Here is a 26,553-nt window from a genome sequence, read left to right on the forward strand (position 1 = left end):
TCTTGGGTTTTTTAATACAGAAGCGATAGCATATTTGTTGAGAAAATCAGAGAATTTTGTATGTAAAATTAGTGATACAAATAGTGTACTGCAATTTGGCTAGCAATGTTTTTTAAATTGTATTGTCAAGTTTTCAGAATATATTGACAGTATAATTTCATATTTGTATTTCCAAGTCAAATTTTGTTATCTCAAAGCTATTCATAGGGATATGGAGAGATCATAAAGAGACTTGTTTTGTTTTGGAACAATCAGGAGATTTCAACAAGGATTCTGAGAGATGCTATCATTGTATTTATTTTATGACTATGTATTCCTTTACTATCAATTAATGAGTACCTTTAAAACCAATTCATTAAAAGCAAAATAATGGAAAATAACAAATATATTAATTTTGAATTAAAATAATCCAGATGGCTAAGAAACACAAAACACAAATAAATCTAAGACTATCATGATAAACTAATACTTATATAAGCCAAATCTAGTCATTTAAAACATACTTTTTAAAGGAACATGTTATTAGATGGGTCCTGTTATGTGCATATATGCCTATAAATTTTAACTTTCAAAATCATGTTAAATAATGATAGTCTTTATTTTGTTTTCCACTAGAAATTTTTATGATAGATACCTTTTGGTCATTTAAAGATATTCTTGATCCTGCTTTTCAAGTTTTTAGTAGGAAACAGGTATTTGGTATCTAGTGATATAATCCTGTAACTTATGTTATTTAGCTTAACTAGTCAATCTCTAAGCTCTGTGTTTCTGTTGAATATTGATGGCTGTGCCAAGATAGCAAAAATGTCACTGCATTTTATAAAGAATTTTAAAAATAATTTTTCAACCAAAATAATTTTCTAATGAAAGCCCTTTTCACCAGAAGTATATGTAATGAGTCAGATGGTTTTTTTAAAATATCAACTGAGGTTTTACTGAATCATATTAAAGAGAATGACCAGTCTGGTTTTTGAGTATCAGGCTGCAAGAGCACCTTTGAGTTGAAGATCCCACTGGGTTTGAACAGTAATATACTGTGTAGTTGGCAGACAAGGATACAAATGGAGCATTACAAATATATCATTTTAGAAACTGAAACCAGAGTATGTGAATTCAGGTCTCAAAGCTAACTTCATTATTCCTATAGACTGTGCCCCAAAACTAACATCAGCTCCTTTGCAGAGTACAAGCTAGGCTGAATAAAAGCTTTGGGATGACCCAAACTTGCATGGTTTATGACTAAAACTAGTAACCTATTTGGAAGATGATAGAAATAAAATAGTGGTGTTAGGAATTCTGTACTATACTGAAAATGCTTGATTGTGATTGAGGACTGATGTCATGGAAGAAGGAATGTTGATCACTCAGCATAATTGTTTTAGTGTAATGAAATTTATAGATGAGAAGAAAACTCTGGTTTTTGCTTTTTTTTTTTTTCAGTTGGGGGTGATAAATATACTTGAAATTCATGGAGAACTTCTAATGCAGACTCTAAGTTGTCAGAAGAGGCCCAATTTATAAAAATAGTTTACCATAAATCTTTTTTTTTCTTTCATCACAACATGCTTTTTTTCTTTTCCTCTTAAGATGTTAATTTATCATGCAAAGATTTTTTTTTTCACTATGTGCATTAAATGCTTTTGTTTGTACAAGATTTTGCAAATAAGAAGGAATCCCCATAGTTCCTAAAGGTAAATACCTAGCAAATGAAATGCCAAGATGATAGCTCCATTCCAATTGGGAAAAGACAGATTCAACCATTGGGATTTCAACCAGGGTTCCAGCCTTTGGGTTTATAATATCTCTGATAAGTCTCCCTTATGATAACTTCAGATGAACGTAATGGAACATTATGTAGAAGAAACTGGCTTTTAGCAGTTGAAAAACAGTGCTGGGAATAAATTTGTTTTCCCTGAATAATGTTTTCTCAAAGTAGTCACGGCTTCTTTCTTTAGAAGTTTAAAATTGGTACCATTTCTTATCCTTGTATTTCAACATTAGCTGCAAAGGAAAAAAAATAAGATGTTAAAAATACAGAATTCTCATATTGGGTTAATCATGTATAACCAATTCTCAAAATTTATACAAATTCCTTTATTTTGTAAAATAATGAGCATCATAAGTATTTGTTTATGTTTTGTCTTTAAATTAAGTTATATAAAGGAAATTTTGTTGTTTTGGGGCCATACCCGGCAGCACTCAGGAATTACTTCTGGCTCTGAGCTCAGAAATCATTCTTGGCAGGCTTAGGGGACCATATGGGATGCCAGGTATCGCTTCTGGGTCTAGCACAGGTCGGCCACATGCAAGGCAAATGCCCTACCTCTGTGCTATCTCTCTGGCCCAGAAAAAAAATTTGGGGGGGGGCACAACTGTGACACTCAGGGGTTACTCCTGGCTTGGGAGACCATATGGGACACCGGGGATGGAACTGCAGTCCATTCTAGGCTAGCACCAGGAAGTCATATTTTAATGATAGAGACTAAAGGGAATGTGTGGATCCCAGTCAAACACCTCAGGAACTTATATGATATAATCTATGTAAGAGACATATTTTAGCAGCTGATATATACTACAGATTCAATATATTAGAGCAATGAATAAATTTTTTCAAATTATATGCATATGTATTCCCAATACTGAGGGAATAATAATACTTTTAATGAGACCAGGCTACCTTTTATCTCACACTAGATTACTTATAGAGTCATTCTGGTTAAGCCTTCTTGTGAAGGGCTAAATATTTAGTTACTGGGCAGGAGCCAATAATACAGTCGGTGGGACACTTGTCTTACAGGTGACAAAGCCAATTTTGAATTCCCGACACTCCAAGCCTAGTGCAGGACTTAGAATAAACCCTGAGCTTTCTGCCAGGTATGGCCCAACTTTCCCCACCAATAATATTTAAATTTTTCAATATATTAAATGCCTATATTTATTGTTAGGCACTTTACCTCATGTGCATGTTTGGAAAATGCTTCTGCACTGGTCATCATTCCTGCAGTTTTCTCTTCAAGTTCTCCTAGCCTCTGTCCTCTCTCATCAAGTGCAATCCGAGCACGGGTCAGCTCTCCCATCACCCCTCCAGCAGCGCCCTTTACCCCTTCTATCCCACCTGGTCCTGGAATGTGCTGTGCAAGGCTGCGCGATGCTTTTCCTGCTGAAGCTTCCCCAACTGGTAATTCAAATATAGCAATGTAAAACATTATGTTAGTAATTCATAACTGCTCAACTTTTCCTTGAGAACAAAGTACTTAATTTCTATGAGTATAATTCTTATTAAAAGAGATATTTGGCCTTGTTATAGATAAAATATTAGATGTTGGCAGATATACTAAGAAGAAGAAATATTTTTCTATATGTAGATATGTTTTTTATTCAATATGGCATAACTGCATTTATTGATGTTGAATTGGATGCCCATAGTATATATGGTATAACATTTAACCCTTATTACTTGCCCATTCCAGTCTCAAATCTGGCCAGTTTTAACCAAGTCATTTCAATCTTTTCTGTGCATTGGCCATTAACAGGTTTAAGTTCTTAAATGGAAAATAGTTGTGTACTTGATGACAAGTATACAACTAGTGAGAAATATTTACCTTTCAATCTCCTTTAATAAAAATGAAGAATTGCACACTGGTGAAGATTGTTGTACATTGTATGACAAATGAAATCATGAACAACTTTATCTGTGAAAAACTACTATAAACAAACTTGTAACCATGGCATTTAAATTAAAAAAAAGATGAAATAATTGAAATAATGTAAAAAAAAAAAAAAGAAAAAGAAAAGCATGAAAAGTCCAGTTGGGAGAAAATAAATGAAGTAAAAATTTTTATTGAAACAATATTTTTAGAGAGTTGGGCAATTCTAGGATGTAGCGTTAGGAAAAAATACTACCTAAAAATATTGAGCTGCAATTCAAATATTATAAACACATGTTTATAAAGTATTCAAGTGGTTTTTCCTATACTCACAAGTTGTATATTAGTCATCAAGTACACAGCTATTTTTCATTTACCCCCACCTCTAATCTTATACTCATATTAGCTAATGTGAATTTTTCTTTGTCCCTGTCCCTGAAAACTACTAAAACTACTGTATTTGTATTATGAATCATTTAAGTTAAATGAATTTAGACTATATGAAGATTTTGGGGTCTTTTTTAGCTTGATTTTGATGTTTCCATGGTTCATTCAATGTGTAGCACTATCAAACATTTTTAATGACAAAACATTTTCATTTCAAGGAGGCACCAAAATTTTCTAGACAATTTAAAGAGGAACCAAGGAAATTAGTACAAAGAGTTATAGAACAACAAGGGTTATGTGAAAGGTCTGGGGTTGATTTAAGCACCTTTTGTTTCGATCTGTAAGATCAAATGGATGTGAGAAATTCTGGAAAATATATCCCTCTCTTTGAAAAATATCCTTAGTTTCTTTCCATTTTATTATTATTATTATTATTATGCATCACAGTCTCAGATTTTCACTTAAATTTTCTAAAAGTCATTGCTGTTTATTGTTGGTAGCTTCAGCCAGTAAGAGGGATCATGCGTGAAGGGCAATGTAGTACTAGAGAGAAAGCCCAGGACTTTGCACAGGCAAGAAAGTACTATACTACAGGTGTACTTCTTAAGTAATGTATTATGTAGCACTGATTTTGCCAGCCTCACAGGTATGCTTCTTAAGTTATTGATAACTTAAGCATTGATAAATTATACTTTCTCAATAAAGAACATTTCCCAGCAGTGTTTCAAGGCAAGTAGTTTTCTTTTTTATTTTTTTTAGATTAAAAAAAAAACTGTCTTCATCATTTCTTGTAGGTATTATCTGTCTTCAAACAACATATTAATTGACTTAATTTTGGTATGAGTTACATGTACTATTTTTGTCAAAACTATTTTTTAACATGAAGTGACTGCATGTTTTGTTTTTCATGGTTAGAAACAAAACAAAACCTGCTCTAAGATTTGATATCACTACTTCATTACTAAAAAGACAGGGATGAAGGGAGGGAGAGAGAGGCAGAGAGAGAGAGAGAGCCTTCTATTATGTAATACAATTTTATAATTGGGATTTACGTACAGAGCTCTTCTCTGTCAAACGTTTGTCCACTTCCGCCAAACAATCCCTTGAGAAAGCCTCTATTTTGAGCTTCTGGTGTCTCTATGGGAGTAAACAAATCTCCAAGCATATCCTGTACAAATATAAAAGAAAAAGCTTTAGAATAACTTAAAACAAATGAGCAGCTAAAAAGACAACACAGTGTTGTATTAGAACAATGTTTCTTAACCTTTTCCCAGCCTTGCTTCCTTATGACATTCCTGTGCTTCCCCTGTTCTACCAGTTGCTCCCTAGATTCTTGCCATAAGCCCCATTTACATGATTTTCATCAGTGGCTCCTTTAGATATTCTGGGCTAAGAAATTCTTAAGGAATAGGAAAAGCAGCTGTGTGAGATCAGCAGGAGAAGCTATAGGTGGTGGCTAGCTATTGCATTTAAAAAGCATCATATGGAGGGAACAAGAACAATAGCATAATGGTAGGGCATTTGCCTTGAATGTGGCTGACTCAGGATGGACCTGGGTTCGATCCCCACATCCCGTATGGACTCCCAAGCCAGGAGTGAATTTTAAGTGCATAGCCAGTAGCAGCCCTTAAGCATCACCCAATGTGGCCCAAAGACAAAAACAAACAAATAGCAACAAAAATACACCAGATGGAATGGAACCTGAGGTACCCAGATGCAATTGCCTGCTGGTTGTGGGTGGAGCTTAGGGGGTGAGCCTCAGTTTGAATCCAGCTGAGGTATGTGAAACCAACAAGAACACATGCTTCAATTTGCTCCACAGCTGTACATTTCTTCCGGTTAAGCCCGGGCAGGGGTCTCAAACTCAATTTACCTGGGGGCCGCAGGAGGCAAAGTCAGGGTGATCCTTGAGTGCAAAGTCAGTAGTAAGCCTTGAACACTGAGGGGTATGACCCAAACAACTAAAACAAATCAAAACAAAAAAGATTCCTCTAGCGCAGGGCCACAAAATGTTGTACGGAGGGCCGCAAACGGCCTGCGGGCTGCGAGTTTGAGACCCCTGAATTACAACGCATAATAACAATGCCATACAACAAAGTTCATAATGAGAAAAACTACACAGGCTCCACAACACCTTGTGACTGAATATGTTAGTTCTGGAGACCTAACTAAAACCTGCCAGCTACATAACATCTCTGATCAGGACTTTATAGAGGAAATGTTAAAGATGTTCAAAGAGTCTAAATAAACGATAGAATGGTCACCCCATAAGACTCAAGAGGAAATGAGAATAATAAAAAACTTCAGGGGCCGAAGAGATAGCATGGAGGTAGGGCATTTGCCTTGCATGCAGAAGGACGGTGGTTTTAATCCTGGCATCCTATATGGTCCCCTGAGCCTACCAGGAGCGATTTCTGAGCATAGAGCAAGGAGTAACCAACTCCTGAGAGCTGCCAGGTGTGACCCAAAAACCAAAAGAAAGAAAGAAAAAAAAGAAAAAACTTCAAACAGAAATATCAGGGTTGAATAACATGGTAGTTGAAATGAAAACCTCACTGGAAAGCCTCACCAGTAACTGCTGCTGAGGACAGAATAAGCAAAGTAGAAGGTGAGCTGCATAAGACCTTTATACAACAGTAGAGGCTGGCAAAAATCCTCAGAGAAAGTGAACAGACAACAATAAAACTCTGGGATAATCTTAACAAACAACATAAGAATCATTGGGTCCTAGGAAGAAACCCTAATCAAGAATCAACATTCAAGGACATCATTGCTGAGAAATTCCCAGAATTAAAGAGTGTATGCAACCTCATTCTGGGTGACTGAAGAGTACCAGCTAAAAGATGCAAAGAAAACCATCCCAATGCACATAATAGTCACAATGATGAAAACCACAGATAGGGATAGAATACTGAAAGCAGCACAATCAAAAGGAAGTTATTTATAAAGAGGCACTTAATATTTATAAGAAAATGTATCAAATCAACTCTAAAGTCCTGAGGGAAGTGGTGGAATGTAGTAACAAAACTCATTGAAATGAACGCTTTGCCAAGGATATTTCACCCAGCCAGAATTTCATTCAGGTTTGAAGGAAGAACACAGCTTTACAGATAAACAATTGACAAGAAATTTCAGACTCAAAATCAATTTTTTTTAAAATTTGGGGTCACACTTGGCAGTGCTCAGGGGTTACTCCTGGCTCTGCACTCAGAAATCACTCCTGGCAGGCTCGGGGGACCACATGGATACCAGGATTCATATTACTGTCTTTCTGCACGCAAGGCAAACACCCTCCCTCATGCTATCTATCTCTTGGGCCCCTCAAAACCAATCTTAAAAGAAGAACTGAAGGGGTCAGCGCAGTGGTGCTAGAAGTAATGTGTCTGCCTTGCCTGTGCTAGCCTAGGACTGACCATGGTTCGATCCCCTGGGCATCCCATGTGGTCCCCCAACCAGGAACGATTTCTGAGCGAATAGCCAGGAGTAATCCCTGAGCATCACCGGGTATGGCCCAAAAACCAAAAAAAAAAAAAAAAAAAAAAAAGTAAGAAAAACTGAAGATTCTACTTTAAGGCAAAGGAGATCAACAAACACAACAAATTCCTACAAAAAATATTTAATCCCTGACAATAATCTCTCTCAATGTCAATAAATTAACTGCTAATTAACAGTTAAGAGACACGGAGTAGCAAAATTGATCAAAAAGTTGAATCCAACATTTTACTCCCTGCAAGAAACATATCTGAATAGTCAGAACCAACAGACTCAAAGTCAAGGGTTGGAGGACAATCATTCAACAAATCAAGAAAACAACTCCCTTAAAAAGGCCAGGGTTGCCATAGTGATTTCAGACAACACAGACTTTAAGCTTAAAAGGGTTTTAAGAGACATACATGGACATTTCTTAATAATCAGGGGATATGTACAATAGGAAGAAATCACACTCCTAAACATATATGCACCCAATGAGATCAAGCAAGACATTTAAAACAATTGCTGATAGATTTAAAGAAAAACAATCATAATATAATAATAGTGGTTGGACCAAGATGACCTGGAATATATGACTATCACAGATCTATCCTTCTTGAAAAAAATTGAAATGGTAATCAAAAGGCTTCTCCAAAACAAAAATCCAGGCTCACATAGATATGAATTATCTCAATTTTTTTTTTGTTTTGTTTTTTGGGTCAGACCCGGCAGCACTCAGGGGTTACTCCTGGCTCTATGCTCAGAAATCGCTCCTGGCAGGCTCGGGGGACCATATGGAATTCTGGGATTTGAACCACTGACCTTCTGCATGCAAGGAAAATGCCTTACCTCCATGCTATTTCTCTGACCCCTATTTCAAATTTTAAAGAGGATCTACAGCCAATCCTCTCAGGCTTTTCCAGGAAACTAAAAAACAAAAACACTTTTTTTTTTTTACAAAAAGTTTTTACAAAGCTAACATCATCCTGATACTAAAAGCAGTCATATGCCACACAAAAGAGAACTACAGACCAATATCCTTGATAAACATAGATGCAAATATCCTCAACAAAATTCTAGCAAATAGGATTCAATGGCTCATCAAGAAAAATACATACACCATGACCAAGTAGAATTATTTACAGAGATGCAAGGATAGTTTAAGCAAAGGCACATATTTTTTATAAGTAATAATAATTTTCAGACACAAAAGAGAAAAGAGCTGGAAGTTCCAGCTCACCTCAGGAAGCTCACCACAAAGAGTGATGAGTTTAGTTAGAGAAATAACTACATTTTGAAATGTCCTAATATTGAGAATGTATGAGGGAAATGTAGAGCCTGTTTAGGGTACAGGCGGGGGTTGGGTGGGGAGGAGGGTGATTTGGGACTTGGGTGATGGGAATGTTGCACTGGTGATGGGTGGTGTTCCTTTTATGACTGAAACCCAAACACAATCATGTATGTAATCAAGGTGTTTAAATAAAAAAAAAAATTAAAAAAAAAAAAAAATCACGAGGCACACCATCATTAGAAAATGTTAAAAAATTTAACTCTGTGCCTATATTGACTATAAAAAGTAATGAAAGTAATATAAATAAATAAATATAAAGTAATTTTTGAATAGGAATATATAAACACGAAAAAATTATTTTATAATTACTTTATTATGAAATAGTCTAATGATTGGTCTATTTGTAAGCCAAAGCCATATGCTACGGATAAAACTGGAATTTTTCCCACAGCACATCAGGCACTATATCATGACACACTAGTGTGCCGTGGCATAGTGGTTGAAAAACGCTGGTTTAACACATGCAACTCAATCAATATTATGCACCAAATAAAAAAGAAGAATTAATATCACATGATCATATTAATAGATGCAGAGAAAGCATATTTCAAGGTCCAACACCTATTCATGGTAAAAACTCTCAACAAGATGGGAATGTAAATAAATTTTCTTAATATAGTCAAGCCATTTACCACAAGGCCATAGCAAATATACTCAATGGGGAAAAACTAAAAGCCTTTCCTGTAGGACCTGGAACAAGATAAAGTTGCCCCCTCTCACCACTTTTATTCAACATAGTACTGGAAGTTCTTGCCATAACAATCAGATAAGGTAAAGATATCCAGGGCATCCAGATAGGAAAGGACGAAGTCAAGCTCTCAATCTTTGCAGATGACATGATACTACATTTTGAAAATCCTAAAGATTCTACCAAAAATCTTCTAGAAACAATGTATTTGTATAGTAAAATGGTAGACTACAAATTTAACACATAAATCTATAGTTTTATATACCAAAAAATGAAAGCATATTTAAAAAAGACAATCCCATTTATAATTGTGCCTCAGAAGATCAAGTACTTTGGAGTCAACTTAACTAAAAAGGTGAAAGACCCATACAAAGAAAACTTAGCACTGCTTCAAGAAATAAAAGAGGACACAAAATTGAGACATATACCTTGCTCATGGACTGGGAGATTAACGTCATTAAAATGGCAATATTACTCAAAGTATTGCATGAATTTAATGAATCTCTATAAGGATAGCCATGACCTTTTTTTTTTACAGAAGTGGATCAAATACTTCTGAAATTCATTTGTAGCAATAAACACCAAGAAATACTAAAGCTATTTTTTCAGAAAAGAAGAGGGAAGACATCATTTTTCCCAAATTTACATTGTACTATAAAGAAATAGTCATTAATACATCATCACATTGGATTAACATTTGAATCTGCAGTATCTATAGTGATCTCACCCTTTTCATTTGTAACAAAGACAGATACTCATGTCAGTGAAAATAGACTTGAATATTCTGAGACAGGCCACGAGGTATACACCAGTTAATTTAATAAAGGGGCAAGAAATACAAAGTGGAACAAGATAAGCCTCTTCAACATGTGGTATTGAGAAAAATGGTCAATTACATGCAAAAAAAGTGGACTCAAATATCTCATTAACATCATGATAATGTTAATGAGTGAGAGAAGTAAAATGCCTGTCTTGAGTATAGGCAGGGAATAGGGGAGAAGGGAGGTGGGGTATTGGTGGTGGGAATGTTGCACTGGTGAATTGGGGTGTTCTTTTTGTGACTGAAACCCAACTACAGTCATGTTTGTAATCACAGTGTTTAAATATAGATATTAAAAAAAAGAATCTGGAATTAATTCAGATGCCCAGCAACAAATGAGTAGCTAAAGAAGCTGTGGTACAACTACACAATGAAATAATATATAGCCATTAGGAAAAATGAAGTCATGAACTTATAGATGAATGAATGTGGAGATCATGCTGGGTGAAATGAGTCAAATGAGTGGGTTAAATATACAATAGTCTCACTAATCTGTTGTATATACAAAAATAAAAGATAGTATGGAAATAATATCCAGAGACCATCAAGAAGAGGATTTGGAGAACCAATCTATTGTAGGACGCTTGTGACAAAGAGTGGTGCTTCTGGTTAGAGAAGGGCCTACTGCAAAAGGGACATGCATGGTATCTCTTTTATAAGAGTAGTGTGAATCACAGTGTCAAAATAAGATATATATAGAGAGAAAGTAAAATGCCTGCCCCAAAACCAGTTGGTGGGAGGAAAGAGGGCATCAGGGAAGGTGAGAGTAAAACTGTTGATATTGGTGGCCAGAAATGCTTACTGGTGAAGGTTGTTGTACATTATATGACTGTAACTCAACCAAGAACTACTTTTTCTGTGGAAAAAACCTGTATAATGAACCTGTAACTGTGGTGTTGGAAAAAGAAAAAGAAAGAAATGTGTTAGAATGTGCCATGAAATATTTTTCTGACTTTTGCTTTGCAGCCAGTTTTATCCCTGGCATTTCTGCTTTTCACTTCATATATATAACACATTCTTTTATTTTTTGTACATTTTCCTATCCTCTTCTTTTCTCACACTTTTAATTAGAAAGCCATAGATAACTAGTATATTTACCCTTGCACTAATTTCCACTTACTCATTTACTATCAGTCTAGATGTCGGATCCTTTCTTAAACTACCAATGTATCTCTTCCTATCCTAGTTTTCTTTTCTGAGCCTCGTAGACTGCCCTATAAAAGTTGAAGCCTTTTGGTAGTGGGTGTTGGGTATATAGGTAGGTCGTATTTATTTAAAAATTCAGTACAAAATTAAAAACCAAAAAAAAATTATGAAATGTTTCAAGGTAATTTAAATGAGTCAAAACAGATAGCTACGCATAAGTGAGACATTTTTGTTCTTTGTATATTGCATACTATATAATTACTAAAGAAATATGTTGGAAATACAGATGCTTAGGGTTTGTTCCACCTAAACTACAAAATAATTTACATAACAATGCAAAGAATTCACCTAAAATTTATATGATTTATATTTACATTTACCAGTGTAAATGTAAAATTTACAGAATGTACATAAAAATGTAAAGCAGACCAAAGTTTTACACCCATACATATGGGAGAGGAAACTTTAACCAATAGTTTGGAAGTATATCAGTTTATCTTGAACTTATAGCATGATTTTGCCTACATTCTCCTTACCTCCTCTCTCCAGAGCTAGAATACATTATATTTGTTTGGAAATGGCAGTTCCAACTATTTTATTCTCTAAATCAGACACCTGGGAATAATGATTGATTTCTTTTGTTCTGCCACTCTATTAATCCTCAAATCTAACACTTTTAAGAAAAAAAATGTATTGTGAACAAAGTGAATTACGATTTTTTCACAGTAATATTTAAGGTACATAGTGACAATGAATCAGGGGCATTCCCACCACTGGCCATTCCCAGTGTTGTCCTCCCTCCACTCCTGTTCCCAGCATGCATCTCATATCTTCCTCCTTTGCCCTTGGACTTCGAGTCTAACTGGTTCCCTCTGTGTATAGGTTGTTGTAGATTGGGTATTGATTCTGTTGTCCTTGACTTTGGGTTTGGTGTTTAACTTGATAATTTTTTATTTTTACTCAATGTTTATATGACTGTTTGGTCCTGGTACTATCCATTCCCCCCACCCCTCAATTTATGAGGCAGAACAAGAAATACTTTTAAACTGTTGAATCACCAAACTTTTATCCATCTTTTCTATTTCAAACTCCTGTGATTTTGGATCTTAATTATTAAAATATTCTTATTTGCCTTACCTTCAGTCTTAATTCATAGAACGAGCTGACATATAACAATTACAATGTTCATTTTATAAAGCAAATTTGACACACCTTTTTAATGATTTTCAGTTCTCTGGATAAATGTCAGGTTCCTTTGGAACTTGAAGAGCCCTCAAGGGCTTATTCTTTTTTTGGGAGGGTGGGGAAAGAGACACACCTAGCAGCGTTAGGGGTTACTCTTGGCTTTTTGTTCAGGAATCGTTTCTGGCAGGCTTGGGGGTATATGGGATACTGCAGATCTAATTGTGCTATTGCTGTAGCCCTAGGGTCTATTTTTTCTTTTTTTTCTTTTAATAATATCTTTATTTAAACACTGTGATTACAAACATGACTATAGTTGGATTTCAGTCACAAAAAGAACACCCCCCTTCACCAGTGCAACATTCCCACCACCAATGCCCCTATCTCCCTCCTCCCACACCCCCTGCCTGTATTCTAGACAGGCATTCTAGTTCTCTCACTCATTAAGATTGTCATGATATTTTCTATTCTTTTTTGGTTTTTGAGTCACACCCGGCAGCGCTCACTCCTGGCAGGCTCGGGAGACCATATGGGATGCCGGGATTCAAACCACCAACCTTTTGCATGCAAGGCAAACACCTAACCTCCATGCTTTCTCTCCGATCCTGATATTTTCTATTCTTAACTAATATCCACTCTTCAGTTCTCAGCTTTGCACCGTATTGGCAATCTTGGACCTCTTGTTCACACACCACAAGTTCTGAGTTTTATTAAGAATATCATTATCGGGGCCGGGCGGTGGCGCTAAAGGTAAGGTGCCTGCCTTGCCTGCGCTAGCCTAGGACGGACCGCGGTTCGATCCCCGGCGTCCCATATGGTCCCCCAAGCCAGGAGCGACTTCTGAGCGCATAGCCAGGAGTAACCCCTGAGCGTCAAATGGGTGTGGCCCAAAAACCAAAAAAAAAAAAAAAAAAAGAATATCATTATCTTTTTCATTCCCAGACATTCTTTCATAATATGGCTACTACTCACTCTTGACATACTTGACATTCTTAGAATTTCTCCTCTTCTTCGTTTTTGTTTTGGGAGTCACACCAAGCGGTGCTCAGAACTTATTCCTGGTTCTGTGCTTAGAAATCTCTTCTGTTGGGCTCAGGGGACTATATGGGTCAATAGACCTGGTCAGTGGTCAGCAACCTGCGAGCGGCTTGCGAGCCACATGTGGCTCTTTACACTTTTAATTTGGCTCTTCTGTGTGCCCGGCGGCCGCTCCAGGAGTCAGGACTCTGCTCTTAGCCTCTGTCAGTGCGCGCCCTGTGTGGCTCTCAAAATAAATTTTAATCGTGGTTTTGGCGAGATTTGGCTCAGTTGAAAAAAAAAGGTTGCCGATCACTGAGTCATGGGTCAATTGTGTGCAAGGCAGCTGATCTGCCCACAGTACTATTGCTCTGGTCTCTCCCCTTCCTTCTGTTCTATGAACACAGGGAACTCTTACATATTTTCCTAGCCTGGGCACATCATATGTTGTTAGAACTTTCCAAAGTGTTTTGTTCTTGTCTCTACTTATTTCTTCCTCTAAAACCAGCAGGTAAAAGGTTCCATTTATTATTTTTTCAAAGTATCAGACATATAATGAAACATATGTATTTGAGTAATAATATATTCCAAGCACTGTGCTCAACATTTTATATTAATTGGGGGGGGGCAATAACTACAGGGTTACTCCTGGTTCTATACTCTGGATCACTCTTGGCAGTACTTGGGGGACCATTTGGGATACCTGAGAAAGAACCTGGGTTTAATCTTATGAAATTTAAATGTCTTATCTACTATACTATCTCTCTAGCCCCACTTCATATTAAATCTTAATTCTCACAAAAATATTCTAAAGAAGAGCATATAAGAAGGTTAGGTAAAATATCCATAGTTATACAAGTGGGCAAAATATAACATAAGGAGTTCAGAAAACTCACTAAAATGCTCTTTTAAAAATTTGTGACTATTTTAGTTTACACAGTTATTTATACTTTTATATATTTATATCTAGCCATTTTTTAGTCAATGGTTATTTAGTCACATTTTAGTCAATCGTCAATCAAGGACAATTGACCAATTCTAAGCCATAGGATGTTAAATATTTTTGACTCAATCAGAATAAAGATATTTTTTCAAGTTTATGAACTTCCTCAGTTGTATGCAAACATTTTGTGTGCACATTCATTTTCCTTTCCTTGGAGGGAGAGTTTACAATCTTTCAGAAAAATATCTGTAGGCCATTTCTCCAAGGTAATCTCAATAAAATAAAATAAAAAATGTGACAATGTATATTTTTTTCTTTTCTTTTCTTTTCTTTTTCTTTCTTTTTTTTTTTTTTTTGGAGGGGGTCACACCCTGTGGCACTCAGAGGTTACTCCTGGATCTGCACTCAGAAGTTGTTCCTGGCAGGTATGGGGAACCATATGGGATGCCAGGATTCGAACCACCTTTTGTCCTGGTTCCGCTGCGTGCAGGGTAAACACCCTACCATTGTACTATCTCTCCAGTCCCCAATTATTTCTTTTTTTCTTATTTATTTACACCTACATTAGAACATTTTAGGGTCAGAATAATGTACAATATTCAAAATATATTTTAGAAAATACATTATTCCTGGCCCAATAATATTTAAACTTTTAGACATTTCTCATTCTCTCTATCCAACCATCTCCAAAGTTTACTCATAAATAGATATGACCTACCTGTAGGTTGTCACACATTTCTTGACTGTATGTTAATCGTTGAATTTCAGTAGGAGAGACAAGGTATAATGCCTGTCCTTCATTTGTAAAACAAAATGTCCGTGCTATCCTCATGTCTGTTAATGGCAAATAATTCACATCCAACATTGGGCGAAGGCTAGGTAGGCTGAATGGAAATAAAACATATATACATTTCATATTTCAATTGTTAGAAATTTTTTAAATCATCGGTATAAAATTTGAATATCTTCATAGAAAGTGTTTTAATACTATTGTTTTATAGATATGTCTTTATTTGTCCTCTTGAAATCTCAGTTCAAATCAGTCACATAAAGACATGTAAAAACCAATCCTGAGTATGGTTTTTGTTTTTGTTTTGGTACCATCTGATGGTAATTTGAGTTACTTTCAAAGTTTACTGTTGGTCGCTCTCAGACACATGTAATTTCTCAGATAAAATGACTTCTATGTGCAAAATATGTACTTCATTCTATTATGTTACCTACCCAGTCCCAATTCTCTAAACTTATTCCATATAGTCTGAAGATTGATAGTCTGAATATGTTCAATATAGGGGACAGAAATATCAGGAAGCTTTTTTTTGTAGTATTTTATAGTTTTCTACAGTATGTTTATAGCCTTTGATTATTGTGAACACCACTGTTAGAGTGGCTACATATTTGGTCAATTTAAAATGAAGTCCTGAGTCCCAGGAGGTTATGTCCTGTGGAATGGAACCCATTCACTGTGACTGAGAAAGGAGTCAACATTTGCATTTTTTCTTTTCCTCCCTCACTTCCTCCCTCCTCTCCTTCCCTCTTATCCCTCCCTCCTCTCCTTTCCTCCTCTTCCTTCTTCCCTCTCTCCTACCACTCCCTCTCTCCCTCCTTACCCTCCCTCTCTCCCTCCTTTCCCTCCCTCTCTCCTTCCTTACCCTCCCTCTCTCTCCTGACCCTCCTTCTCTACCTCTTTTTCCTCTTTCCCTTTCTCTCTCCCTCCTTAGCTTCCCTCTCTCCCTCCCTCTCCCTCCTTTCCCTCCTTCCCTCTCTTCTCTCCCTCCCGCTCTTCCTCCTCTTCTTCCTTCCCCTCCCTCCCTCCTTCCCTCCCCTTTCTCCCTCCCCTTTCTCCCTCCCCTTTCTCCCTCCCTTCCTCCCTCCCTCCCTTCCTTCCTTCCTTCCTTCCTTCCTTCCTTTCTTCCTTCCTTCCTTCCTTCCTTCCTTCCTTCCTTCCTTCCTTCCTTCCTTCCTTCCTTCCTTCCTTCCTTCCTTCCTTCTTCCTTCCTTCCTTCCTTCCTTCCTTCCTTCCTTCCTTCCTTCCTTCCTTCCTTCCTTCCTTCCTTCCTTCCTTCCTTCCTTCCTTCCTTCCTTCCTTCCTTCCTTCCTTCTATTTAAACTCTGTAGCTCATGTGGTCTTCCTTGAAACTATTCAGCTCTGTCATCATGCAAAAGCAGCTATAAATAATTTAGACAATTTATAATTATGACTTTGTTCCAAAATATCTATCAACATTGAAATTTAGATTTTATATAACTTTCACACATCATAAAATATTCTCTTTAATTTTTTAACAACTTAAGATGAGAAAAATATTAGTTTGTAATCTATACAATAATAAATTGGCTAAAGAAAGTGGAAGTGGAAAATGGGATATGGTAGTGGGATATTTCTAATTTATCAAATCATATTCATACCATTGCTTCTTTCTTGCCCCCTTGGAGATTCTCTTTTGACCTCTTCAACTTTCCTAAATGGTTTCCACTATTCTCCTAAAACTTACTTTCTTAAAGAACTAAAATCTTGCCAATTGTTTAGTGTTTTTACCCTATACTCAAAATTTTCCTTCCTGCTTTATCTTGAGTTCTACTCCTATGATCTGATACACATACAGCCTTTCTATTTCTTGATGGTATGCTTTTTTGATTTTTTTCTACATTTTGGATACTGTCTCAATGTCTTTTTTAGATTTCCTTCCATTACTGAGGTGTAGAATTATCTTCAGATTTTGTCCTCAGAACAAGTATATTTTACCTCTCTTTTATACTATCTTTTATGATTTCATCCACTGCTTTAATTTGCACTATAACTTTCACATAGATGATTTACAAAGCTGATCTTCCACCCAATTTTTTAAATATAATTTTTATTTTGATCATAGTGTCTTACATATTGTTGACAATAACATTTTAGGTACATATTTACATAAAATCAGGGGGATTCCCATCACCAAATTGTCCTCCCTACACCTCCGTTTTTGTCCTACCTCCCATTTCCTCTTCCCTCACCCCCAGGGCGGCTAGAATATGTGGTCCCCTCTGTATCCAACTCACTACTTAGTAGTCTTGCACCTGTTTGGTCTTGATGCCTCCCTTATCTCCCCCTCTAACTGTAGGCAGGACTAGCTAGTTCAAGTTGCATGATTTTGCCTGAAAAAGAGAAGATAAATAAACTGGGGTAAGAGTCTAATACTCCAAAAATGGATGGAATCCTTCTAGAGGCTCTCATCATCGATTTGGGAGATGAAGGAGAAAAAGAAGGTGAAACACTCCACTAGTACCAAAAAAAGTGTCAATTATCCAGTGAGGACTCCAGCTATTTTTTAGATATTTTTAAACTTAGGAGGTTGACTTTTGCAAGAATCAGGTACCTAGGGTGGGAGCAGAATATCAAGTAAGGAATAATCCAATATACTATCACTAGGTCACACCCTAGGGTGGGGTACATAATTGATTAGGGTAGGATCAGTAACACAACAACCATACAGTCTGATAATTTATTTATTTATTTATTTATTGGTTTTTGGGCCACACCCGGCGGTGCTCAGGGGTTACTCCTGGCTCTCTGCTCAGAAATAGCTCCTGGCAGGCATGGGGGACCATATGGGACACCGGAATTCGAACCAACCACCTTTGGTCCTGGATCGGCTGCTTGCAAGGCAAACGCCACTCTGCTATCTCTCCGGACCCTGATAATTTATTCTTAAAGTTAATACTAGCCCTTTGAAACTCCCAATTTATCTGTTTGTTAATGACATAACTGGTATGCAAGTAAATAATTTGTTTCTAACAACTATTCTAAAACTGAGGTTAAGGACTTACATTAAACTCATGATTTTATGTTTAACAAGTTTTCTTCCATTATTCTTTACTTCTGTTTATACCTTGTTTTCTTTATAGCTACCATGTTATTTCAAAAGCCCATCATGTGTTCTCCCTCCTTATTTCTTAATAAGTGGTTAGAACATGTTAATGACTTGCTAAAAAAAATGTCTGTAACTGAGTGTTAAACGTATTAGTCTACCATTAAAATTTCTCAACAACCTGTCCTAATCTATCTTTCAGTTTTCTTTTCCTTCCAGCAACTACTTTTGAAAGAAACCCAAACATATATTTAGTTATTTGATAACTTTGAACTCTGGAATCTTAATCTCTGCTGAGATGGTTCAAGTCTTCATTTCCTTTGTTGAAATAGACATTTTTCACAACAAAAATATAACATTTTGTGTTATAATTGAGTATCCTTCTCATCTGTCTAAACTGAAAGTTTCTTAAGGATAAGGTGACTGTGTTTTTTTTTATTAATTTTTGTTTTTCATTTTCTTACTTTTGATGATATTTAAGTGTCAGAATGGGTGACAATAACTTGTAAATATTATATGTTTAAGTAATAAAGTTCTAAACTTTCAAGGAAATTATTTTTGTGGCTCCAAAGTTTTATTTCAGCAGTATAATTAGGTCTCTCAGTTGATACCTAAAATAGTCAAAAGGTACAAATTTAGAGTTGAAAGACAAGTTCTGGGGGCATAATGATGATTAGAGTTAACAATATTTGTCAACATTGCTTCGATATATACTTGAATGTTTTTGGAAGAGTAAATCTTAACAGTACTCAGTGTATACATACAAAAATGGCAACTATAATGTGACTGCATTAATCTTGTATGTGAAAATAATTTAAAAATGTGGCAATTATTTCGCTACATATACACGTATATATTATGCTGTATCTCTTAAATTTGCACAATGCTACGCTTTAGACAGTCTCAGAAAATTCTGTCTGATGACATAGTAGACTAGTCAGTTCTGGTCTCACTTTTTCATAAATTTGAAATCTCAAAAAATTTTAAACTTTCATGTGTTAACATATTTAAATGTGTTTACCTGCTTTTATTTATCTTTATGTTTCCAGTGTTAGTATGTCGTCTGGGAAATAATATGCATAGCCACTGTTTGTTAGCTGAATACCTGAAAAATCACTTTTCTTACATTTCTTGATGCCAATTAAAATTTAATTTACATGCCAAACATTTTTATCAAAAAATAAACTCAAACTCTCCTCAAACAATTAGATAATAATCTTACATTGACTTTTGATAATATCTCCACATTACACATACCCTTTTCAGAATTGAACCTTGCTATTAGTTATAATTATTACATAATTTTAAAGAAGTACCTTATTATCATGATGTGCCCATTGGCACAAAAGCATGCCAAACAGGCACTGTTGCACATGACCACGATATTTGCTTGCAGTATAAAAGATGTCTCAGTAATATTATGAACATAAAGGCAAGTCTGAGAAGGCAGTGAGAAGACTTTGGCTTGTTTTTCTGAACAGATTATTGTATACTGATGATCTCCGATTTCTTGGGATGGAGAGGAGCAGTTCATAACCAGTTTCCTTTTCCAAGGTTTTTCATTTTCATCTGTGCTATTTGGATCCCTCCATATTTCATATGGCGGCTGCATTAATCCACCAGTTCGTTCCATACAGGAGAATGTTAGTACAGCTCCTTTCAAGGAGAAGAATGTACCTATTTCAAAAAAACCAACTTTATATTACTGGCATGTGAGATTGTTTCTAAAACATATTCATTTATGAGCAATAAATGACAAAAATTTATATTGATATTATGGTAATATGCATCACTAGATTTGAGTTGATCCATTATAATAATTGAGAATCACCCAGTGTTACATCTAAAGAAGCCTAAGATATCAACTTTTCAACTCTCATGAGAAAATAGAAATCTATAAAGATTATATGATTTGGGCCAGATCACATAGCAAATAAGTGCATAAGTCTGGAGTAGAATTCAGGTTTCTAATTCAGTATTGATGGGGGATGGGAGATGAGGTTTGAATTATATGTTGTGGAACTAAGTCCTCTATCTGTGGGATTTGACCTCATCTCCAGGCACAGTGTCAGAACAGTTTAGGTGTAGGATACCTGGAATATGTTTTCGAGAATTGCTTATTAGGAAAAAACATAACACATTTGGTGACAGAAGTGTCATGAGTGGGTAGTATTATGAAAGCAAAGGAGTTGCACAGAAGCACATTGCAGGAGAAAAATCCTACAGGTTTCCCTGTTAGGGACTGGGGATGAGGTATAGGTTTTTCCACCTCCACACGTATTTGTAGGATCAACAGCATCATGAAATTTATTAAAACTGCAAGCCCTCAGGACCAACCTGTACCTATGGAATTAGAAAAATTGATGTGCAATCAACAAATCTCTCATCTATTTTATATCTGCTGTATCAGGCATTTTTAAATCTTTTCAAATCATTTTAAAATAAGTTTTTATTTTGAAATCTTGAGTTGAATCATGAATTTGGTCAGTATTCATTAACCATCCCCCTTTTCACAAAACTTCTCAAGGTACTTTATGCAGCAAAACTGATAATTATAGAAAAATTCATAGCTCGTAGTACAATTTATACAGGAAATATAATTTAATATAATTTGATAACATAATATAATTTTTCTTCTTTTATTTCTTTTTTTTTCATTGTTGCCTCCTTAGTTCCAGGCAAACTAATTGGGTTTCTCCTTTCATATTCCTTTTCCTTATTTTCTCTATTAACTTTCTGTGTTTATGACTCAGTAATCTATCTTTTTTTTTCAGTTCTTATTTTTAATTTTTTTATTTATTTTATTTTATTTTTTTTTATTTAAACACCTTGATTACATACATGATTGTGTTTGGGTTTCTGTCATGTAAAGAACACCATCCATCACCAGTGCAACATTCCCATCACCAATGTCCCAAGTCTCCCTCCTCCCCACCCGACCCCCACCTGTACTCTAAACAGGCTCTCCATTTCCCTCATACATTCTCATTATTAGGACAGTTCAAAATATAGTTATTTCTCTAACTAAACTCATCACTCTTTGTGGTGAGCTTCCTGAGGTGAGCTAGAATTTCCAGCTCTTTTCTCTTTTGTGTCTGAAAATTATTATTGCAAGAATGTCTTTCATTTTTCTTAAAACCCATAGATGAGTGAGACCATTCTGCGTTTTTTTCTCTCTCTCTGACTTATTTCACTCAGCATAATAGATTCCGTGTACATCCATGTATAGGAAAATTTCATGACTTCATCTCTCCTGACAGCTGCATAATATTCCATTGTGTATATGTACCACCGTTTCTTTATTCGTCTATTGAAGGGCATCTTGGTTGTTTCCAGAGTCTTGCTATGGTAAATAGTGCTGCAATGAATATAGGTGTAAGGAAGGGGTTTTTGTATTGTATTTTTGTGTTCTTAGGATATATTCCTAGGAGTGGTATAGCTGGATCGTATGGGAGCTCGATTTCCAGTTTTTGGAGGAATCTCCATATCGCTTTCCATAAAGGTTGAACTAGACGGCATTCCCACCAGCAGTGGTTAAGAGTTCCTTTCTCTCCACATCCCCGCCAACACTGTTTATTCTCATTCTTTGTGATGTGTGCCATTCTCTGTGGTGTGAGGTGGTATCTCATCGTTGTTCAGTAATCTATCGTAAAAAGCACAGCTATGCCTGACCAAACACTGCCCACTCCCCTACTCCTTGCCAAACCAACAATCTGTAACTTCCTATTTCCTGTAGAAACCACTTCACTCTCAGTTTCATTTATATCCTCTAGTAGTTAGTCTATCTAGTAGTCAGTCTATCTAGTGGTCAGTCAATCTCCAGACCTCCCATTTCATTTTCCTCACTCCTCCCTGCCCACCCAGCAGATACCCAACTGATCTCTAATCTCTTATCACACTACACAGTGTATGATTCTCAGTGATTTTGTTTGTGATATAGCACCCAGGTATTTCTTTCCTGGTGAATTAAAAATCAAAGTATCTCCCCATTTAGTAGAATTCATTCTGTGTTCTCTATGTTCTATTATCTATACCTTTCTAATTTATCCCTACACTTTGGAAATATATCATATGCTGCTTTGTGCTATAGCCCCTTTGTTTTTGCTGAGTATTTGCATATCTGTACTCAAATGGCATCTAAACTCCTTAAAATGAGACCTAAATCAGTGCAACCTTGACAGACACAGCCTAGCTCCGTGCTATTTAGTCAGTACAGAAAAATACATGTGCTTTACTCAAAATGACCTTGGTTTAATTCTCAATTATGCCTTGCTGTAGATCAGTGATTCTCAAATAGTGGGGAGCCCATCCCTGGGTGGGCCCGAGGCTCCATAAAGGGGGCGCGTTTGACCTCGGCAAACACTGCCATAACAAGCTAAGCCCCGTGTTTATGTCTCTGTATATCTCTGGTGCTGAGAGTTGCTGTGTCCTGCTTCAAATCCCGCTTCGAAAAGCTATGCATTGCAAAACATGCTCACAGTAGCCATGATCAAGTTCACTGGGTCTTCTTTAGCAGACTCTTGTAGGGGATCAGGAAGCTCAATATAATTTAATTAATTTCAAGAGAGAATGGCAAGATATTTTGGAGATTATATATGCAATAGATTGTACTCATTTAATGTATATAATTTCCATACTTATCAATATGTATAGATTAAATATGTATGCGAAGCATACCTCAATAAGATGATTTTAAAAATTATTTTCAAAACAATCTTAATAAAATTACTGGTGGAGAGTAAAATTTATTAGAAGAAAAGAGTACAGAAAATAAGAAAGCTTGCTGGTCATAGAACTTTCTTTTTTTTAACTTCTTTTAAAAAATACTTTATTGATTGATTGATTGGTGTTTAGGCCACAGTCAGCAGTGCTCAGTGGCCAAGCCAGGCCCTGCACACAGAAATTGCCCCCTGGCCATAAGGGATGCAAGCTGGGAACAGAGGTCGAGGGAGGATAACATTAGTGGTGGGAATGCCCCGATTCAATGTCACTATGTACCTGAAGTTCTACTGAAAATGATTTATAATACACTTTGGTCTAAATAAAAATTATTATTATAATAATAAACAGAAATTGCCCCCTGGCAGTCTGGGGGACCATATGTGATGCCGGGAATCAAACCAGGTTTCTCCCAAAGTTGGCCTCATGCAAGGCAAATGCCCTACCACTGTGTTATCTCTTTGGCCCTGGTCATAGAACTTTCATTGATTTTGCACATTATAAACAAATTTCATTGAGGTGACACTGGTTTATCAGATTGTATATTATATATGTATCCATTTAGCACATCCTCAAGATATGTTGAACACCCACCATCAAAATATCAATATCCCTCTACCACAGTCAGACAAATATAAAATTTTAAATGTAAAAATCTGCTACTGAGAGAAGGAAAAAATATCATATTGCATACAATATTTGGGTTTGAATAAACCTTAGTGATGTAAGAAGTATTTTCCAGTTCTTTAAAATGGATCATAAATTTACCTTGATCACATGTAGGACCACATCTAGCAGCAGTCCATCTCAAATCCACTTAGTCCCCATCCTGTTGTTACTCCTCTAGATTATGGGATACATTTAAAAATGTTTATTCCTAAACACATTTCTAGGAATTAGGTTAAAAAGTAACACTACTGCATGGCACGCTTTTGAAAAAATGTGAAAAATATTACTAAAGACTAGAGAGTTTTCTGGAGTAAGAATTCTAGATAAACTATTCTGAATTCTTCTAGGGTCATATAAAACACTTATAGGCTCTGATCTGACATGGAACACTGAAAACACACTTCAATTTATTTAAAATAAAAATGTAAACTCTACACTCTTGTTTCCTCAGTGCTCCTCTTTCAAAGTCTTGTCATGGTTGGCATTTCTACAGCTTACTGTCAGAGCTAGCTGAACTATTTTATCTTGAAGAAAATATAAGCTGCAATATAAGAAATGTTGGGGAAAAATAAATTATTTATGAAATTTGTTTTGGATTTGGGCCCACACCTGCTGATGCTCAAGGGTCACTCCTGGCTGTGTGCTCAGAAATTGCTCCTGACTTGGGGAAACATATGGGACTCTGGGGTATTGAACCGCAGTCCATCCTAGACTAGCACAGGCAAGGCAAATGCCTTATTGCTTGCACCACTGCTCTGGCCCCTATTTATGACATTTTTAATAGTTCTGTCACACATATTTAATATTTGCTCCAGATCAATACAAAGTAATGCCTTACAACATCTTATATCTTGGAAAAAGTAGAGATTAAGGAATAAATAAAACTCTTACCACTTGGTAATACCATGACTGGTTCTGTAAATCTTTGTTCATCGTCTGAAGGTAGATTTAAAGAGATGATTAAGACCATTCCCAAACTAGTTCCAACAAACAAACAAGGGGAGATAGTAGAGTTACTTTTCCGAGCAAAGGATTCTATGAAGTAGAGTGCTGTAATTGCTTCTTTAGAATCTTTGTCAATACTGGAGATGCTGGAGCTCCTAGAACGATTGTAGGAATTTTCACGACTTTCTATGGGGATTTAAAAACAAAAAATTGTTAATGTATTTTCAGAATAAGTAAAGTCAGAATATGAAAACCAAAATTTCCATTGGAAGTATAATTTGATTAGAAGGAATTCACTATTTTTTATTTAATATAATTTTTATTTTGATTATAGTGGCTTACATATTGTTGACAATAATATTTTAGGTACATGTTAACTTAATATCAGAGGGATTCCCATCACCGAATTGTTCTCCCTACACATCCATTCCCATCCTACCTCTTATATCTTCCTCCCTCACCCCCGGGGCTGCTAGAATATGTGGTCTCCTCTGTGCCTAACTTGCTACTACTAAGTAGTAGCACTAGGTCTTACACCTGTTTGGTCGTGGTAGCTCTCTTATTTCCTCCTGTAACTGGGAGGTGGGACTAGATAGATAAAGTTACATGGTTTTGTTTGAAGAAGAGAAAAGTAATAAACTGGGGTAACAGTCAAATACTCCACAAATGGGTGGAGTCCTTCTAGAGGCTCTCGTCATTGGTTTGAGAGACAAAGGGGAGAAAGGTGAATCACCCCAACAGTACAAAAAGAAGTGTCAAATAAAATATCCAGTGAGCACTTCGACAATAAAGGTAAGCACCACATAAAAGCCATGATCTTGAAATAAAAACATGGCAGAGCACATAAAGAAAGAAAAGAAAGGAAGAAAATAAATACATAAAGATAAATGAAGACAACAAGTTCAATAACCACATCAAAACAATAAAATCGACAAAAACTAGATAGATAAATAAAAAAAGGAGAAAAATTGTTTTGTGCTTCTTTTTTTTTTCCCTCCTGTACAGGCACAGTAAATCTTGGGGTCATTCAAAGAGGAATTCCCTTGGCCTAAGAGCTACAGGATTTCTCCACCCTTGGAGAATATTGTCATGGGATTAACTATAGACTCTGTACAGGTTCATTTACTCTCCCCTTGGTGCTTTCATGCTGTTTGGAAGACTTCTGCTCCATCCTGGGTGATAAAGTCAGACTTCTGTATCTAAAGATCTCGGTATCTGGTATCTACACAAGTCAAGGGGTGGGGAATTCACTATTTTTGAATGGCAACCCATATATTTTGAAGACAGACAGAAGTCTGAAATCATATACTTAAGCAAACTTTTTACCAGCACTTGAGTCTTCAAAATTGTACCTTTCTCATCCATGCCCCTTCCACTGTGTCATCTTACAAGTTGTTTACAATTCTCTAATCTACAAGGGAAAGCTAATTTTAAAGAATCAATTTTGACCATTTATATTGCCATTTGAATTATCCTTACTGTCTATGTTTCAATTATCAAAATAATTCCTAGTGACTTATTGGACATTTCCATTTATTGGGAATTCTCACTATTCCCATTATGGTTACTTACTCAAATATCACACAGGTTCTGTGACAAATACATTCTCATAACATTATTTTGGATTTTCCTATTTTGGAATAATTGCAAAATTGAAACCAAGGGAAATGTTGTCATACACCTTTAAAATCACTTTACCTTTTCCTTTCACCTT

General features: G+C 36.0%; 1 protein-coding gene across 1 annotated transcript in view; it reads right to left on the reverse strand.

Annotated features, from left to right (window-relative positions):
• Positions 1-432: 432 nt before the first annotated feature.
• The window catches only part of STXBP5L (syntaxin binding protein 5L), a 323,518-nt gene continuing 297,397 nt past the window's right edge, over positions 433-26,553 (reverse strand). The window contains exons 23-28 of the mRNA XM_049785948.1: positions 24,786-25,025; positions 19,823-20,183; positions 15,371-15,536; positions 5,091-5,202; positions 2,955-3,175; positions 433-2,001 (exon numbers count right to left, since the gene is read on the reverse strand). Of these exons, the coding sequence (XP_049641905.1) occupies positions 1,960-2,001; positions 2,955-3,175; positions 5,091-5,202; positions 15,371-15,536; positions 19,823-20,183; positions 24,786-25,025 (1,142 nt within the window). The 3' untranslated portion in view covers positions 433-1,959. The remainder of the gene's footprint in view (positions 2,002-2,954; positions 3,176-5,090; positions 5,203-15,370; positions 15,537-19,822; positions 20,184-24,785; positions 25,026-26,553) is intronic.

Source organism: Suncus etruscus, chromosome 13 (genome assembly GCF_024139225.1).
Source record: "Suncus etruscus isolate mSunEtr1 chromosome 13, mSunEtr1.pri.cur, whole genome shotgun sequence".
Classification (NCBI taxonomy): Eukaryota; Metazoa; Chordata; class Mammalia; order Eulipotyphla; family Soricidae; genus Suncus; species Suncus etruscus.